The sequence below is a fragment of the Diaphorina citri genome, unplaced genomic scaffold (assembly GCF_000475195.1).
Source record: "Diaphorina citri unplaced genomic scaffold, Diaci psyllid genome assembly version 1.1 scaffold980, whole genome shotgun sequence".
NCBI lineage: Eukaryota > Metazoa > Arthropoda > Insecta > Hemiptera > Psyllidae > Diaphorina > Diaphorina citri.
Window position 1 is genome coordinate 123,068 of NW_007378411.1, and position 16,901 is coordinate 139,968.

The following is a 16,901-nucleotide window of genomic DNA, read 5'->3' on the forward strand; positions in this document are numbered from 1 at the left end:
TCATGGTGTCCTGCTTGATTCTTGGGCATCGATCATTGGTGTCCTGCTTGATTCTTGGGCATCGATCATTGGTGTCCTGCTTGATTCTTGGGCATCGATCATTGGTGTCCTGCTTGATTCTTGGGCATCGATCATTGGTGTCCTGCTTGATTCTTGGGCATCGATCATTGGTGTCCTGCTTGATTCTTGGGCATCGATCATTGGTGTCCTGCTTGATTCTTGGGCATCGATCATTGGTGTCCTGCTTGATTCTTGGGCATCGATCATTGGTGTCCTCAAAAATGTTTTTATCTTGATATTTATCTGGGAAAAATGAAGAAAAATCGGATTTAAAATTGACAAAATCGTACTGTAAAATTTAATTATGTACTTGAATTAACAAGAGTTTATAATTTACAGACATTAGAAATGTCGAATGTTGAAGAGACAAAATGAGAACTTCTAAGAAAACCACTCAGCCGCCTCTAAAATACGATACAAACGAACGTTACCTATTTTATGTATTTTCAACAAATAAAATTGCATTTTTATGAAAGGTGCCCAAATCTTGGCTACAGCATGGCTTCTACGCTGCTACCTTACACTCGTATATATATTCTTAACCTCTTCAAATATCCGATGTTTTTTCGTATATTGAAGAAGTGTGAGCTTAGAGAATTTAAAGTTTAAAGATCCAATATATAGCATCCTAGCGTTAATAAATACTAGGTGCATTTAAAGAGGGTTCTCCTTCTAGTATTTTAGATATGAGGTAAACAATTTGTACAAATCCTATTTCAGTAATGATTTCAGCCAGCTATTATTATAGGAAAGTGAATCAAACAAATTTAGCTAGACAAATTATCTGTCAAGACAAGATACATACTCGAAGCTGCTGAACTTCAGTTAATATTTATATATCGAGAACTAAAGTCACAAATACTGTTCTTACCAATTTCAGAGGGCTCCCCATCTTTCCCAGTCCATTTCATTCCAGAAAATTTATTTTTATTTTATACGAAACAACTCATTCAGTTCACCTTCCTCTCACAAAAATACAAAATTATTTTCCTAAACATCCACTTGCCCCGAAGACGACAAGTTTTATGCTAGTAAAATAAAAATGTTGTAGGTAATTAAATAAATCTTGTTAGATATAATACAGAATACTGTTGTACGAGTATTTATTGACTGAATGTTTATGTTTCTTGGTATATTTCCAAAAACATCGTCTAATCAGGGGGTCAGGGGGCTAGAGAAGAGAATTTCTTAAGGATATTTATCTATCTACTCATTAATACATACTAATGATCAGTGTGCCTAGGACAGGCTCAAATTCTCAAAAACATTTACAACATAACTCATTATCCCCATTGAATAGGTACAATACATTATTTATTTTGATTGACATTTGCTTTGCTTCCTCCCAGTCTTTACTTTCTTCCTTATCTTAAATACTCAGTGTTCTTAAATGACTGAGTAGGTACCCATTATTTTCCTAATTACTTACTTACTTACTGTACTTACCTATTTGATGAAAAATCATGCTTTGTTTTGTCCCTACCTCATTATGCAGTTTCTCTTCTCTCATTCTCTGTAGCATTTCTAACATGTACATTTTAATAAAACATCATTTACTTAAGTAAATTATAATTTGGCTGTGGACTCCAAGTTTTAGAATTCAGAACTATAATATCACTTGGCTAATAACGGACGCATAAAAAACACATCTGCAGCTCCCGAAAAACAATTAACCAGAATTAACCTGGTTAATTGGGAATCTGTCAACGTGAACATAAAACAATATTCTTGCACACGATTTCGCGGGTCTTTTATTCAAAAAAGCGGTAAGAAAAAAGAACGAATTTTCCCCTAAAATTTTAAAAACTAGAAGCGTCTGGGGTTTGGCTACACGATTTAATGAAATTTTCTTGGCAATGTTTTATGAAAAGTGTCACTTGTCTCGTGTGTCTTTTCATTTGAAATCACAATGTTTTAGCCCATCGGCAGCGTTGCAATGTGCATGGAAGATTAAAATGTTCTCACTTCTCAGAAATATGTTTTTCCCTGGAAAATAATGTGACAGTGAGATTACAGATCAAACACAAATTGAATCACAAGCAACGCAAAATACTCCGAAAATATTTCGAAATCCCTCCTAAAATGAAAGGCGAAGTGTAAAGATGCTTCTGAGGCTCAAAAAAGGTACACCGTTTTCTAATTAGCTGTGATACGAATTTTTCCAAAGAGCACGGAAAAATACTTCTCTTTTTCGCTTCCTCCTCCTCCTCCTCTTTCGTCTCCTTCTTCCCGTGCTTCTCTTCCTCCTCCTCCTTCGCCCTTCTTCAACAAAAATATTCATCATATCATCATTATCATTTCTCCCATGAACGAACGAGGTACTCGCTTAGATTACTCCATTGTTTTGATAAATTGATAACGCTATCATTAAAGTCTGCCTCGTGACCTAGGATCTAATGACTTATATTCACAATGGAATGTCATGACTTGGAATGCTATAGCTATCCTTGAACTCTCACTCTATCTTTCGCATTATCCACTTTAAATCCATACCATTGATTTCTCTCTCTTTTCTCTTTTCCTTTTTCATAAATTAATCAAACTATACCTAGACAATAAATTGTGTAAATAGGTAGGTAGGTATTTTATTCCAGTTTTATTTTAAATAGTTTGCAATCAAGACCTGTATCACAATTATAAAAAAAAAACTGCTTAAGTGGAGACTTCAGATTACAGATACCTATTACAAGGTTCCCCCCCTAATTAAGAAAAAAAAAAATAAAAATAAAAAATAAAATCTGCACAAGGGAAGGAATTCATATTTTATAAGACTTTTTCCCTTACCTTATGATGCCAGTAAATCTTTGATGTAGGTAGCTTCTGAATCTGTCATCAATATCTTTGCAATACACAATAAATAGTACTGAGCAGTTATTTCCAATAATTAGTCAGTACGTTAGAATGTGAAATATGTTTGATTGTAAAATGTTTATAGCTATGGCTGGGCTTAAGGAAACCTATGGCTCATTTCTTATCTTCCTCACACACACACTCACTAATAATTCATTCAAGTCACTGGTCATGACTCATAAAGTTTATGTATACCTATATTGGTCATGTTTGATTTGAAACAAGGAGCAAGGAGGTCCAACATATAAATTGACTATAAAATCTACAAGAATTTCTGTAACATTTTTTTTATTTTTTATTTATTTATTTATTTATTTATTTTTTGCCTTGCCTGATAACACTTTCCCCCCTTCTTTATTCCTGCAAGTCCTGAACCTGAAAGTCTCATAAATTTTATGAATGAAAAAATTAAGGAGGCAACAGAGAGGGGTAACACCACTTCAAGTCTTCTCTTTGATTTGAAGTTTTAAAGCTTTTAAAATATATCTGGACACACGTGAAGGAAGAATAAGAAAGATAATGAAAAGAGAAGATAGAAATGAGCTGTAGAAGTGAATTATTTTCTACACATGAGTAATTACTTATCAAGGTCAGTGAAAACTTAAGGTCTTGAACCCAAAGTAAGTGGGTATTACTTATGTCTAGGCAAAATCATCTGGATCCAGAATCCCCTGTTGGGAAAATTGGAAATTCTGCTTTTTTTTTTTTTTTTTTTTTTTGACACAGCATTACAAAGAACCTCCTTTACTAATTTGTCAACTCTATAAATTTTCTTTTAACTCTAGTAATGCCAACACTTGTTGCTAGTCAATTTAGATACTCAAGTATCCACTCGGTACTCAGTTGTCTTTACGAGGATGAATGCACCCCATTAATAAATGTGTGTTACCCCCTGAGAATGAAGAGAGCCTGTCTGGGGATAGTCTCCAAACATGAAGGTTTTTTTTTATTCTTAATCAATTGATTTTTTATTCTTAAAAGAAAGTTGAACAGTTCAAATATCTTGGAAGTATGATCTCGAATGATGGAACAAGTGGAAAGGAATTGAATAGAAGAATATAACTAGGAAGTGGCTTTTACAACATTGTGAAAGATTTGATCTGGAATCCCCATGTACCCATAAAATGCAAAAAGACGATTTATCAAACCTACTTTGTCCCCATAATCACTTATGGCGCGGAGACTTGGGTGATGAAAGCCAGAGAAGAAAGTTGACTTCAAGCTGCAGAGATGAGATTTTTGAGAAGTATGATTGGGAAGACGAGAAGAGATCAAGTAAGAAATGTATAAACGTTGAGAGACTGCAAGAATGAGTGGAGAGAACAAGGCTGAAATGGTATGGACATGTAAGAAGAATGGATGAGCATAGATTGCCTAAGAAATATGAGTATTTCCAAATGAATATAGAATGAACCAGAAAGCAAGGTAGACCACAACTGAGATGGAATGATCAAATCAACAAAGATATCACCAAAAGAAATCAAAATCCCAGTCTCATTGAAAACCAACAAAAATTTGATGATAGAACTTGGTGGAGAGGTTTTGTGAATAGTCGACCTGTTCTACCAAACAGAACAACTTAGGATATGTATGACTATGCAATGAGTATTCAAACTTGCCCTTGGTCTGAGGATATGAACTTATAAATAATAATAAGTATTACATACTTGGGTTGAAACAAAAACCTGTTCTACCAAACAACAACTTAGGATATGTATGACTACCTATGCAATGAGTATTCAAACTTGCCCTTGGTCTGAGGATATGAACTTATAAATAATAATAAGTATTACATACTTGGGTTGAAACAAAGAATGGAAGGTAACTAACAGAAAGTAAGCTCTTACCTTTTTCTTCATAAGGTTCCATTTTGTGACTAATCATGTGAAGAAATTAGATTCAGCTATGCTAGGAACATGTTAAAAAGAAATTCTTGTTTCCTGTACCAACATTTCAACATGAACTTTTTCACTGTAGGTCCAATTGCACAAGATTCAAGATTTCAATCTTAATTTGAAAGAGAATACTCTCTTTTGAAGTTAAATATTATTTCAGCAAAAAGTTGATAGACTGAACTTGGTTCCTCTCTTTCAATAACACTTAACACTAGGTACTTTAAAATTTAAATAAAAATAATTATAAAAAAATTATGTCTTCAGTTCTTTTAAACACAATTTCACAAGTTCAACTTCTTGCTTCTTGTCTTCTTGCAGCTCTTCTTCATTTTCTAATTTCTACTTCTTCTTTTCTTTTCTCTCTTCCTCTTCCTTCATCCCCTCTCGGTACCTAATCTCAGATACCTACCTCGAAATTTACTTTCATAACCTTCATAAAAAATATCTACGTAGAGCACATCGAATATTCGAGATGTAGTTGTGTTTATGATAAGGAAAAAAAACAAACATCTGAATTCTGAATTTGACTCGAACTGTGTCACTAACTGTAAACATTAGGTAGGTAAGTAGTAGGTTTCTATCTTATCGTCACGAAAAAAAAGAGTGAAAGTTTATTATTGTAATTACTATTGCTGTACCACCAACCACCAACATACTCGTATGAGTCATAATATCAGCTTAGCTACGTTTTGTTTACATGCTACGTAACTGATAACAGACATATGTATACTCGGAATTCAATACAGGTACTTCTCACCTGTACGTACAAACATATATGACTGATAAAAGAATTTTACATGCTACGTAACTGATAACTGATAACAGACATATGTATACTCGGAATTCAATACAGGTACTTCTCACCTGTACGTACAAACATATATGACTGATAAAAGAATTCTTGCACTTTGTTTACAAGATGCACCTATTCGACCTATGTTCGTGATAGGTAATCTTGAAATGAAGTTGAGAAAAACCTGCTGAATGAGTAAGTTGGCCTGGCGTGGTACGCTCAGATTTATTTGTGGTGAAGCATAGATCTTCTTTCTCTTTGATTTAAGCGATTCACCAACCACTCTGGTGGCTGTATGGTCTGACCCTTCTTCATAGAAACCTACTGCTTACCTACCTAATGTTTACAATTCATCACCATTCGGCTACAGCTGAAGCCGCTACAACAACAATTGTGAAAAGATACACAGGCATATTTACTTACTTTAACTTTTAACTTGGCCTGGCGTGGTACGCTCAGATTTATTTGTGGTGAAGCATATAGATCCTCTTTCTATTTGATTTAAGCAATTCACCAACCACTCTGGTGGCTGTATGGTCTGAACCTACTGCTTACCTACCTAATGTTTACAATTCATCACCATTCGGCTACAGCTGAAGCCGCTACAACAACAACCTTAAGTAAGGAGGCCCACACACAAATAATAATAATAATAATAATAATAATAATAATAATAATTTTTTATTTTTTAGTATAGACTCTATGTATGTAGGGTACATTTGCCCACGTTCCCACGTTGTACTGTTGATGTAATTCGTTGACATGTTCTGTTGTTATATTTTAATTAACTTTGACTTCAAATGTGATACATGTTACAATAGTTTCAAGTATCTTTTCGGATGCTGTCCTTTTTTATATTTATCATGTTACTTTGAACGTCAGTTTTTCGAACTCCTAAAACGAACTCTATCAATTGAAAAGGACTTTGTTTGAACTTAATCTTACAAAAAATAGCTTTTCCCCCTGCCTTATGATTTATTTTCCTGCTGGGATTCGAACCCCAGTTTCCATAAATACAAATGCGAATCCCATAAATACGATTAATCCATGGGATTTTTTAGAATTTTTATATGATTTATAAGTAAAGTTTCTCTGAAATCTCAAGCTTATCTCAAAACATGGGGAGTATCAACTTTTTTGAAAATTGGGATTACAAGCTTCAGGCAAGGTTGCTCTCCTTACCGATCAGCCTTTATTAAAGGTTCGGAAAACTTGTGCTGGCTGAGCAACAACTCAGTCCACCTATTAGGTATACTTTACTGTGGATTAAATTATTAGTAATAATAGATTAATAGGTATGTTACTTACATAGGTGATAAATCTAATTTATATATGTATTATAATCTAGGTATTTTATCCTTCTTTTTTAAAGGTATTTTATTGCTGGAGCAGAGGGAAGAGATCCTATGATTTATAGGTAAGGTACCTCAATACCTACATTTGATCTAATATTCTGATTGAGATCATTAATCTGTACTCTGGTATTTCAAGTTTTCAAAGTTGGCACTATAAAGTCCCAAGTAGTGACGTCACTGGTTTTACTTGTACCACATGGGTTGGGAATAGAGTAAATTATTATATTAGAAACCTACTCACTTGTCAAGTAGATATTTTACATTTCATCATACTGCCATAAAAAAACTTCTAGAATTCTAGATGATGAATCAATACATATCACTCACCGTAAAAAAAAGCCCAAGTTTTTTTTTTAATTACATATACTATTCATCACTGCGGCCTTTGGTCTTATTAAAAAAAAAAAAAAAAAAAAAAAGTTAAACAATTACTCTTTAAATCACAGCAATTGCAGGTAATGGGTAAGACCATATAATTTTACACATTTTGGTACCTATCTACAATTTGTCTATAACTGATGCATTGAATATTACTCCTGAATAACTATGTGTAGCCATCAGGTGGTCTTGTCCTTTAATTTATGTTTATTACCTCTCTATTAATGGGTAAGACCATATAATTTTACACATTTTGGTACCTATCAACAATTTGTCTATAATTAACTGATGCATTGAATATTACTCCTGAATAACTATGTGTAGCCATCAGGTGGTCTTGTCCTTTAATTTATGTTTATTACCTCTCTATAGAACAAATGGGAAATTTTAATACAGGTACAGGACTGTTCCTAAGTAAAGACCATCATGACTTTTTTTACTGGTATTTTAAATTTCCACATAGCTTTTTGTTTTCTTTTTCCCCTGACAAATATGTATGATTGTTTAGGTAAATAAAGAAAATGAAAATAAACAATTTTACAAATCAGGTAAGAACAGAATGTATTTGTTTAAATAAAGAGGTAAATCATGTCCAAAATTACATTACCTAAAAACTTTGAGGAACAAAATAAATAGATGAAAACACTGTGTTTGTGCTTGATTCTGCAGTTTTAGATCAAGGGGAATTGGCTGTTAGTTTACTGCCATGAGAAATCCATAAAACAAGGCAACACATAAGCTATTAGTGGGTGGCCTAACGTCACAATTTTGGCCAAAAGCTGCATTTATTCAGGAAAGCACCAAATTTGGTATGGACCTTCATCGGGTTTGAAAGGACTAACATCAAGTTGAGATGCTTTATTGTTTATTTATCATTTGAAACCAAACTTTTGTTTGATGGGCTGAAGCTTTTGTATGGGGACTGCATAGTAGGATTGTGGCATGAATCAAGACCTTTATATCAAGGACAAACTTTGAACCTTTCCACTCCTACGAGACAATATTATCATGGCATAATTAATAATGGAATTAAAACTTACCGTCGTATGTATGAAAGCCAAAGATAAACTAAACTAAAGTTTAACTTAAGACGAACAATATGTTGCCAATTTCATGTCATTTCTTGAGATAACTGGCTAGATTTCATGAAATTTGGCAAGATTTTCATTTCAAGTTAAACTAAAGTTAATCTGTACCTATTTAAATGCAAAGTTTTTGTTAGTCTTATGACTGTTACTTAAAACTTAAAAAGTAACAATCGAATTTAGTTTTAATTAAGTAGTAAATAATGTAGGTGATTTAAATTTTGCTATTGTTTCTATTTTATCTTTTGATTCTCAATTCTTTTTTGTCTTTTTTTCGTTTTAATTCGAAGAAGAAAAAAATGCTCTCCTTGTAAATTGCAGCATGCATGTAATAGTTATGTTCTTGGAATAATAATTATTATGCACTTGTGTTTTACATTCTACCTCTAGTTTAGCTACAGTATACAATTCACTGAGATGTCCTTTTGTATCAGGAAACTTTTCACTACAAAAGTGATGGCTCACATGAAGAGGGTAATGAAATATGACTCTGCTGATTGCTCCCTCAACTAAACGTTGTAGGTATGAAAATATCTTGGTCTGACTGAACTTGGAGACCCCTTAAAACTACATTTAGAACACTCCTAAAGCTGGTATCTTTCCTTACCTATATTACAGAAGTTTTTTTTTCAATATTGAGCATTTAAATGAAACTGGAACTTTACCATACCTATGTTTCTAATGACCAAGACATTTACAATGGATTGGTTGATTTTAAACATTAGTTTGGGATTAGCTAATTAGATTGCTCAATTTAATTGGTTTACCTTTACATCAAGTCCAATACATAGTGTGGGTCAGGGCCTAAGAACATTTGCTTTATGAAATGACCCCATAGGATTATCCAACATAAATTTTTTGAACTTCAAACAGGAATTGTCATAAAAATAATATCACATGAATAACTCTTGCTCATTGTTTCAAAGCTAGAGGGTTTTTCAAAATCAAAATTACTGAATCTCCCCGCAGGAACATTTTGGAGATAAATCTGTCCTTGTTGACGGGTTTGGACTTCTTCTTTCCTTTCCCGGCACGGGGGTGTTCTGTCCACATTTCCTTGACGTTCTCCAGGACCATGTTGCAATGCCTGTCAAAAGCTTTCACTCTGCCTAGGAGCTTTTTGTTGTTTCTACAGTTGATCAGGACTTGAGTGTTGTGTTTCACAGAGTCGGTGAGAATGGACAAAGGCCCGGTGGCAAAACTCTCTTCCTCTTCTTGTTGCTTGGGTTCTTCTCGGGTTGCCATTCTGGAGCTGTACACAAATGTTCACAAGAGCCGATTTAGAGCTTTTTACTGAATCAATAGGTAATTTTAAAGATTTAAAAGAAAAATCAGAAAGTACAACATGAGTTTGAATTTAGATTTATAGAACGAGATTGCCGTTCCGGGTTTGTTTTGTTTACATTTCGTTTTGTGACATCACAAGCACGTTCTAATTACCTCTGTTCAGTATAAATTTGCCAGCACAGAGGTAATGTCCTTGATTTATGATGTCATTCATGCTTCAAAATTTTAAAATACGCCGCGGGAATTTTCAAAAAAAAAAAATGTTAGGTTTAAAAATATTACCTGAAGAGGAAAATGAAATTCCTGTACTGAGCTAGTTTACATTTACAATATTTTCCTGTATTTTTTCAGCTACAACTATCTAGCACACATTTTAAAACCTTTTTGAACCATTATTTCCATAGAACCTCAACAATTGCTCTCAAACTATATAACTTGGTGTTTTGCTGAGACATGAATCCATTAACGTAAGTACCTAAACAGATTATGGTGATGGTAGCTTTGACAGAACTAAAGTTTCTCACCCTTTATTGTGAGCTAAAGAGAACTATTCCACACTATTTGACATGGGTTGGTAACTCTCCAATCCAGGTCCTTGGGTTAGGAATCTGACCATTCCACTAAAATGTAGATGGGATTGTAATCAACTCCATCTGGGCGGTTGCAGCCGACTAACTTTTCCCAGGTCCCAGGGTGATGTTAATGCTAGGATACAGGTAGCTTGTCACTGAATGGAGGGTAAAACCCAGATCATGAGAAGAGCTCAGTTGTTTCCTCTCTACTGAAGGGAATATTTTAATTCCTAGTAAAATAATAAATAATTAGAATAATCATTTTTTGAATTGTTTGTTTCAGAAACGTCAAGAACATCAAGAAGCTTAGTGAACAAGAATTGAGCTCCGGTTCAAAAACGTCTTGGCATGACCAGTACAAAGACAGTGCATGGATATTTGTAGGAGGATTGCCATATGACCTGTCAGAGGGAGATGTTATTTGTATTTTCTCTCAGTGAGTATATTACTTGATTTACCTGTTTATCTGGTGGATGATTCATACAATTTATAAGTAGATAATTTTGGTGTATTACTAAATTTAGGGGCCCTTAAATACCCATATTCCCTATGCTATGGGGGCAGGATAATTATATGCAATTTAATTATTTTTCAGGTATGGAGAAATAGTGAATTTGAATCTAGTCCGTGATAAAATTACTGGCAAAAGCAAAGGATTTTGTTTCATATGCTATGAAGATCAAAGGAGTACTGTGTTATCTGTTGACAATCTAAATGGTGTAAAGGTAAGTTTTATTATATTATTCTAATTTTTATGAAGTAGGTACTTCAGTAGAACATAAATCTTGATTGAGGATTTTTGGCTTCATTATCTTAGAATAGGTATTACAGACAGGTCATTTATGGATACTTCTTGTTCTGAGAAGAAAAATACCTACCAACAATGTGTGTTTGCTTTCAGGTTTTAAGTCGGACAATTAGAGTGGATCATGTGAATGATTACAAACCCCCTAAAGATAACAAGTATACAGATGAAGAAACCAAGAAATTAAGAACTATAGGATGTGCACCAGGCACTGAATTTGGCAGTATTCTACCTGTAAAAACAGAAGACATAAAACAAGGTATGTATTCTTTTAATTCTCCATTTCTACAACAATCAATGAACTAAGTTGGTGGTTAAAGATGTAGTGGCTGTAATGCCAATTGGATAACTTCACAAAGTTTGAGCTGAATCCTTGTCAGCCTTGTCTATAAAGTCAAAGTATTTTTCAATCTAGTTAAAACTAGCACACACAAGGGACAGTTAATGATGGGATTGTTAGGGGGGTATAAACAAGTTTTAATTTTCCTACCTTATCTGAACTGTTTGTATGATTTCAGAAAAAGACTCAAAACCAACTGAAAGTAAAGATAAGAAAAGAAAACACAAGGAGAAGAAAGTGAAAAAGGAAAAGAAGAAAAAGAAAAAAAGGAAGAAGAGTAGTTCAAGCTCAAGCAGTAGTTCCTCAGATTCAGATTAAGTGTTTTTTCTCACATTAATGCTGAGGACTTTAACACAGACATACACAAAAAGCTCACTCCGAGACTTAGCTGTATCTACAAGTACTTTTTAACAATGAAGATTTGGGGGTGATATGCCTGTATTATTGCTTTAGGATACAGACACAGTGGTCATACTTCTGGGAAGTCAGGTAATTTCTAGGCTGTAGGTATATCATTATGTAGGTATTTGTAGTGAGTGAAATAAAATAATGATGATGCTTGGTCTGATCCTAACAGATCTAAAGAGTGCATTGTTTTGACCATTTATTAGGATAGTACCAACCTGTAAGTAACACTTTAAATGTAGCTCTTAGGGCTGTCAGCTTGATTGATAACTTTGACTTCTTATTTTTTACACTATGTCCTTCATCAACAATTATACAGTTCCATGTTATTTTCTTCAAGAAACCAAAGTCATTTTCAATAATCTGTGGTGTTGTCACCAAAATAAGAGGCAATTTCAGGCTGATTTGTTTCTTCGTTTTACCCTTCTTTGCAGGAACTTTGATGGTGGGCAATGATAGAGCTTCAGATTGCAGAGCTTTACGTTCTATTGCATTTCCATAATACTTCACAGTTCTGACAAAGGGGGCAAACTTTCTGAATTCTGCTTCCCAGTTGTTCAGCACAGATAGAGGACACACAATCAGATTAGGTTCTAGAGCTTGTTCTTCAATTATCTTGCAGAAGAAAGCTATTACCTGGATTGTTTTTCCTGAAATTAAAATAATGAAAATACAACATCCTTGAATATTTTATTAAAAAGTCTTTTAAATATTTTCATCACTGTGAAATCTTCTGCATTGCAAACAAATATTTTACCATGGAAATTGCATAATGTAATTAATGCCATAAAGCAGAGGTTCTCAACCGGTGGTACGCGTACCACTGGTGGTACGCGGATACATTTTAGGTGGTACGCAGTCATATATTAATAACACTTTTTAACAATGAAGATTTGGGGGTGATATGCCTGTATTATTGCTTTAGGATACAGACACAGTGGTCATACTTCTGGGAAGTCAGACAATGAAGATTTGGGGGTGATATGCCTGTATTATTGCTTTAGGATACAGACACAGTGGTCATACTTCTGGGAAGTCAGAAGTATGTTGAATGTTCTGTCATACAATCTGCTCTCACCTTCCCTGATTTCCTATAACGAGTAGGATCAGGGATCACTGTATCCATAATTCTTGATTTCTATTATTCCACTTTTGTGGAACAGGCTACTGGATCCAAATTGTACGAGTACACTCATTAAGAAAAAAGGGGAAAATAAAGAAATGATGTATTTATGTAATGTAAAAATTGGCGTTTGTACTTTGTATTTCTTAGAAAAATTATGTAATGTAAAAATTGGTGTTTGTACTTTGTATTTCTTAGAAAAAAAGTTAAGTAGGTAGCAAAAATAAAATAGTCAGCCTTCTTCAGGAACAAGGTAAACAAATAGGTACCTATAATAATACAAAAAATGGTATGTACGAGTACAGTGAGAAACAAATTAGTGTGACTTCATAAGTCTCCGCAACTTTAAGTGTCTGTTTATTTTATTGTCAAGGACAAACAACAACAGGGAGCTCATTAGGATCTGTTTAAAATTAAATGACTGTTCAATGTACTAATTTAAGATTGTTTTTAATGTACAATTTCATTTTATATCTAAGTGAATTCTATGTACAATGTACATACATACAAAACATACAGTTGTAGCATGCATTTTCATTTTCCTAAACATGACCAAATGTAATTTTTCATCATTATTATTATATATAAATATAAGGTGGTACGTCAAAAAAAAAAAAAAAAAAACGTTGCCAAATTATTCACAAAAAGAAAATCCGTTTTAAAATATGTAAGGTGAACCCCCCCTTTTTTTTCAAATTGTAGGAAAAGTTCCAATCAAATATTTCACACAGACTGAAAAAAAATCTTTCTTACTTCCCAATCAAAAAAAATATTTAAAAATGGTCATCCACTTTCCGGCGGGCCGTACATGACTGGCTTAAAACATAATTATCTTAACTCAAAATGAAAATTTTTAACAGAAAACAAAATATGTCAAAAGTAACCAGAAAGAAATGAGAACAAAGAAATTCAACAGAAAAAAAAGAGAAAACTGAAAACAAAATGAAGAAAACTACCTACATACACCCAGTCAGGTTAGACCTATCCAGGAATTTCAGTATCACTGTGTTTGCCTAGTCTTTGCAATGAGGTCAGACCTGTCAAGGAACTTTTCTATTTCTGCATCAGTGTAGATTTTGCCGTCTGGATGCTCCATTCTCTCTTTGGTCTTGGTTCGAATCAAATTCAACAGTTCTCTCACATCGACTTTCTTCTCTTTGGCTGTTTGAAATTTGAATAGATGGTCAGGCAGAATGATTTGGCCCAGGCGGAGTTTGGATTGGGCAGTTTCGTAGATCACTTCATCCAGAGTTTCTGTAAAAACAAAATAAATGTAAAATAACGTGAATTATTTATTGAAGATTTAATTTTAAGAAGAGAACTTACTACCAAATGTAGGTTTGTAGGTAGGTGAAGAATGAACTAGACTTCAGAAAACTCTCTGGTATCAATCGTAAATAAATGAACTTGATACGTACTGTGTGACACTAATCGGTAGATGCAAACAGGTTTGGTTTGTCCAATGCGATGACATCTTGCCTTTACTACCAGACGTAGGTTTGTAGGTAGGTGAAGAATGAACTAGACTTCAGAAAACTTCCGGTGACACACATAAAACCAATCGGTAGCTTCTCTTTTACTGACTGACTACTCCAGCTCACTGAACCACTAGAATCAATTGTAAATAAATGAACTTGATACGTACTGTGTGACACTAATCGGTAGATGCAAACAGGTTTGGTTTGTCCAATGCGATGACATCTTGCCTCCGCCTGAATATCGACCTGAGGATTCCAATCACTATCGTACAGAATACAAGTGTCAGCTGCTGTCAGGTTCAAACCTTGGCCTCCTGTGCAAGAAAACAATAGAATGAATGAATGCTGTTTCTTTGTGTTACATATTATGTACATCACAACTTTGGTGCTCACTGCAGCATTGTAGGATTTTCCAAATATCTCAATAATGCAGCACCCAATGTTTACCTGCCATAGCTACTCATTTTCCTCACGAGGCTGAGTGGGCCCCGCAACAGCCAGTCACGGAATCAATCATTTGCATGATGCATTTTTTGACCCCTCTGGGAATCGAACCCGGGTTTCCCGCGTGCAAGGCGAGTGTAGTGACCACTACACAATGGGAGCTGACAAATCTATGTAAATATAATGAAATCTGACAGTGACAGAGATAAGGTTTTTTCCACTGAAACGCTGCATGAAATCTGACAGTGATAAGATTTTTTCCGCCATTACCAGCTCGGGTACTCAGAAGAAATACACCCCATTCTGTCGATCCATTGAACTGCTGTACAGCGTCATTTCTTTCCTCGTTTCGAATGGAGCCATGGAGTCTGTAATAGTTATAATTCTCGAGAACACACAACTCTTCAATGAAGTTCAGAACTTTGACCATCGTGGAAAACACCAGGGTTTTGTGATTTGTTTGCTTTAGCTTGTGAAGAAGTTGATTCAGCACTATCATTTTTCCGCTGGAGCTAACTATATTTTCATCACAAACCATTTCCTTTTTTCCTGTAACATTACAAAACCAGAGTTCAATCAAATAAGACATTCTTCACTTTCTCATTTCTCCCACTTCAAATATGTATAAATTCAACTTTTAGGATAGTACTAGATGAGGTTCAAGGCCAAGGTATTTTTTGTGGTTCGAATTTGTAGGCGCAATGCACACTAGTGAAACATGTTTCGTGAAACGCGTTTCACTAGTGTGCATTGCATCTTGCAGTACAAGTCAAAGCGTTCTAAATCGCGACAATACCGCGTTATGTGTTTGGGTCTTTAAGTACGGTTGAGAGGGAAGAGAGAATAGAATAGAATAGAATATACCTTGTTTATCCTGCCAGAATGAGACTGAAAAGTCCCTTTACTCCCGCAGTCTAAACAAGGTCTTATATATTTCATAGGTAAAGTTTACAAATAAGTATATAGAGAGAGAGACAGAGAGAGAGAGAGAGAGAGAGAGAGAGAGAGGGGGGGGGGGGAGATGGGAGGAAGAAAAAGGGGGACGAAGAGAGAGGGAAGGAAAAACTAGGGAAGGTGGGAGAGGGTGAGAGAACTTACCATCTACAATCCTATACGGCTTATTGATCAAGTATGGGTGACTGATAATATTCCTCAACACCATGGTAACATTAGTCATCTTTACATTGACATGGTGGAGAATTTCATCCACGTTCTTTTCCTCCGCGCTTGGTACATCTTGAGCATTTGAGCTATTTTCACAAGGTTCCACTTTGATCTTATCTTCCACTTGAACTTCTGTATCAGACGTGTCATCACGCTCGATCATGGAATCAAACATACGGTCGATCTCGGTTAAATCGTAAGTCTTGTTCAAGCTACACTTGCGTCTCTTGGGTTGCTGGACTAGTTGGTTTGAGTCAATAGCTGAAACAAAATAGGGATCACATTAATATTACTGTTGATTAGGTTTATATTAGACATCTTAGGTAAATGATTGGATAAATTACAGAAGGCACTCCTATGATGACAAACAAGGTCTACATTATTTTATTTGAACTTACTTTGTTCCCTTTTCCCGGCTTTCACACTACTTGCATTAGATAGCGTAGATTCCTCAGATTGGATAAATTACAGAAGGCACTCCTATGATGATAAACAAGGTCTACATTATTTTATTTGAACTTACTTTGTTCCCTTTTCCCGGCTTTCACACTACTTGCATTAGATAGCGTAGATTCCTCACTGAACCATATGTAGCTTTCATTCCCGCTAGAGTCGCTACTACTACTTGTATTAACTGTTGTGTTGAAGTATTCAGCAACCTGTTCTCTGTTTTCTCCGATTGTTTTCGTCAGCACTTTTGTATACATCAATTCCTGAGCAGGTACCATAGGACAGTCAATGACAGTAGTCTTCTTGGGTGGTAAGTTCAGATTGACATCACATTTTAATCGTCTCAGGAAGAATGGTTTGAGTATGTTGTGCATTGTGTCTACAATCTCAGATGTTCCATCATCAACTTGGTCTGTA

General features: G+C 34.7%; 4 protein-coding genes across 4 annotated transcripts in view; 1 reads left to right on the forward strand and 3 right to left on the reverse strand.

Annotated features, from left to right (window-relative positions):
- On the reverse strand, window positions 1-5,175 carry LOC103513515 (transcription elongation factor SPT5-like). The gene is made up of 2 exons (XM_008478351.3): window positions 4,758-5,175; window positions 1-303 (listed from the first exon to the last, which is right to left on the reverse strand). The coding sequence occupies exons 1-2, from the start codon at window positions 4,767-4,769 to the stop codon at window positions 1-3; spliced, it is 315 nt and encodes a 104-aa protein (XP_008476573.1). The 5' UTR covers window positions 4,770-5,175.
- A 3,730-nt stretch (window positions 5,176-8,905) lies between these two features.
- LOC103513502 (probable small nuclear ribonucleoprotein Sm D2) lies at window positions 8,906-9,811 on the reverse strand. The gene has a single exon (XM_008478337.3). The coding sequence runs from the start codon at window positions 9,659-9,661 to the stop codon at window positions 9,329-9,331; it is 333 nt and encodes a 110-aa protein (XP_008476559.1). The 5' UTR covers window positions 9,662-9,811; the 3' UTR covers window positions 8,906-9,328.
- A 168-nt stretch (window positions 9,812-9,979) lies between these two features.
- Window positions 9,980-11,788, forward strand: LOC103513504 (RNA-binding motif protein, X-linked 2). Its single transcript, XM_008478339.3, has 5 exons — window positions 9,980-10,170; window positions 10,559-10,711; window positions 10,871-11,000; window positions 11,177-11,339; window positions 11,599-11,788. Exons 1-5 carry the CDS (start codon window positions 10,157-10,159, stop codon window positions 11,736-11,738), a joined length of 600 nt encoding a protein of 199 aa, XP_008476561.1. The 5' UTR covers window positions 9,980-10,156; the 3' UTR covers window positions 11,739-11,788.
- Window positions 11,789-13,555: 1,767 nt separating this feature from the next.
- The window catches only part of LOC103513503 (ATP-dependent DNA helicase DDM1), a gene marked incomplete in the record, with an annotated part of 5,502 nt that continues 2,156 nt past the window's right edge, over window positions 13,556-16,901 (reverse strand). The window contains 5 exon segments of the mRNA XM_008478338.3: window positions 13,556-14,202; window positions 14,594-14,740; window positions 15,141-15,419; window positions 15,969-16,295; window positions 16,558-16,901. Coding sequence (XP_008476560.1) covers window positions 13,949-14,202; window positions 14,594-14,740; window positions 15,141-15,419; window positions 15,969-16,295; window positions 16,558-16,901 — 1,351 coding nt within the window.

What these genes read in the sequence shown, in the direction of transcription:
- LOC103513502 (XM_008478337.3), bottom strand. Translation starts at nt 9,661, where the DNA reads ATGGCAACCCGAGAAGAACCCAAGCAACAAGAAGAGGAAGAGAGTTTT.
- LOC103513504 (XM_008478339.3), top strand. An exon ending in GTTATTTGTATTTTCTCTCA is followed by an intron (nt 10,712 to 10,870) that starts GTGAGTATATTA and finishes ATTATTTTTCAG; the next exon opens with GTATGGAGAAATAGTGAATT. An exon ending in ACAATCTAAATGGTGTAAAG is followed by an intron (nt 11,001 to 11,176) that starts GTAAGTTTTATT and finishes GTTTGCTTTCAG; the next exon opens with GTTTTAAGTCGGACAATTAG.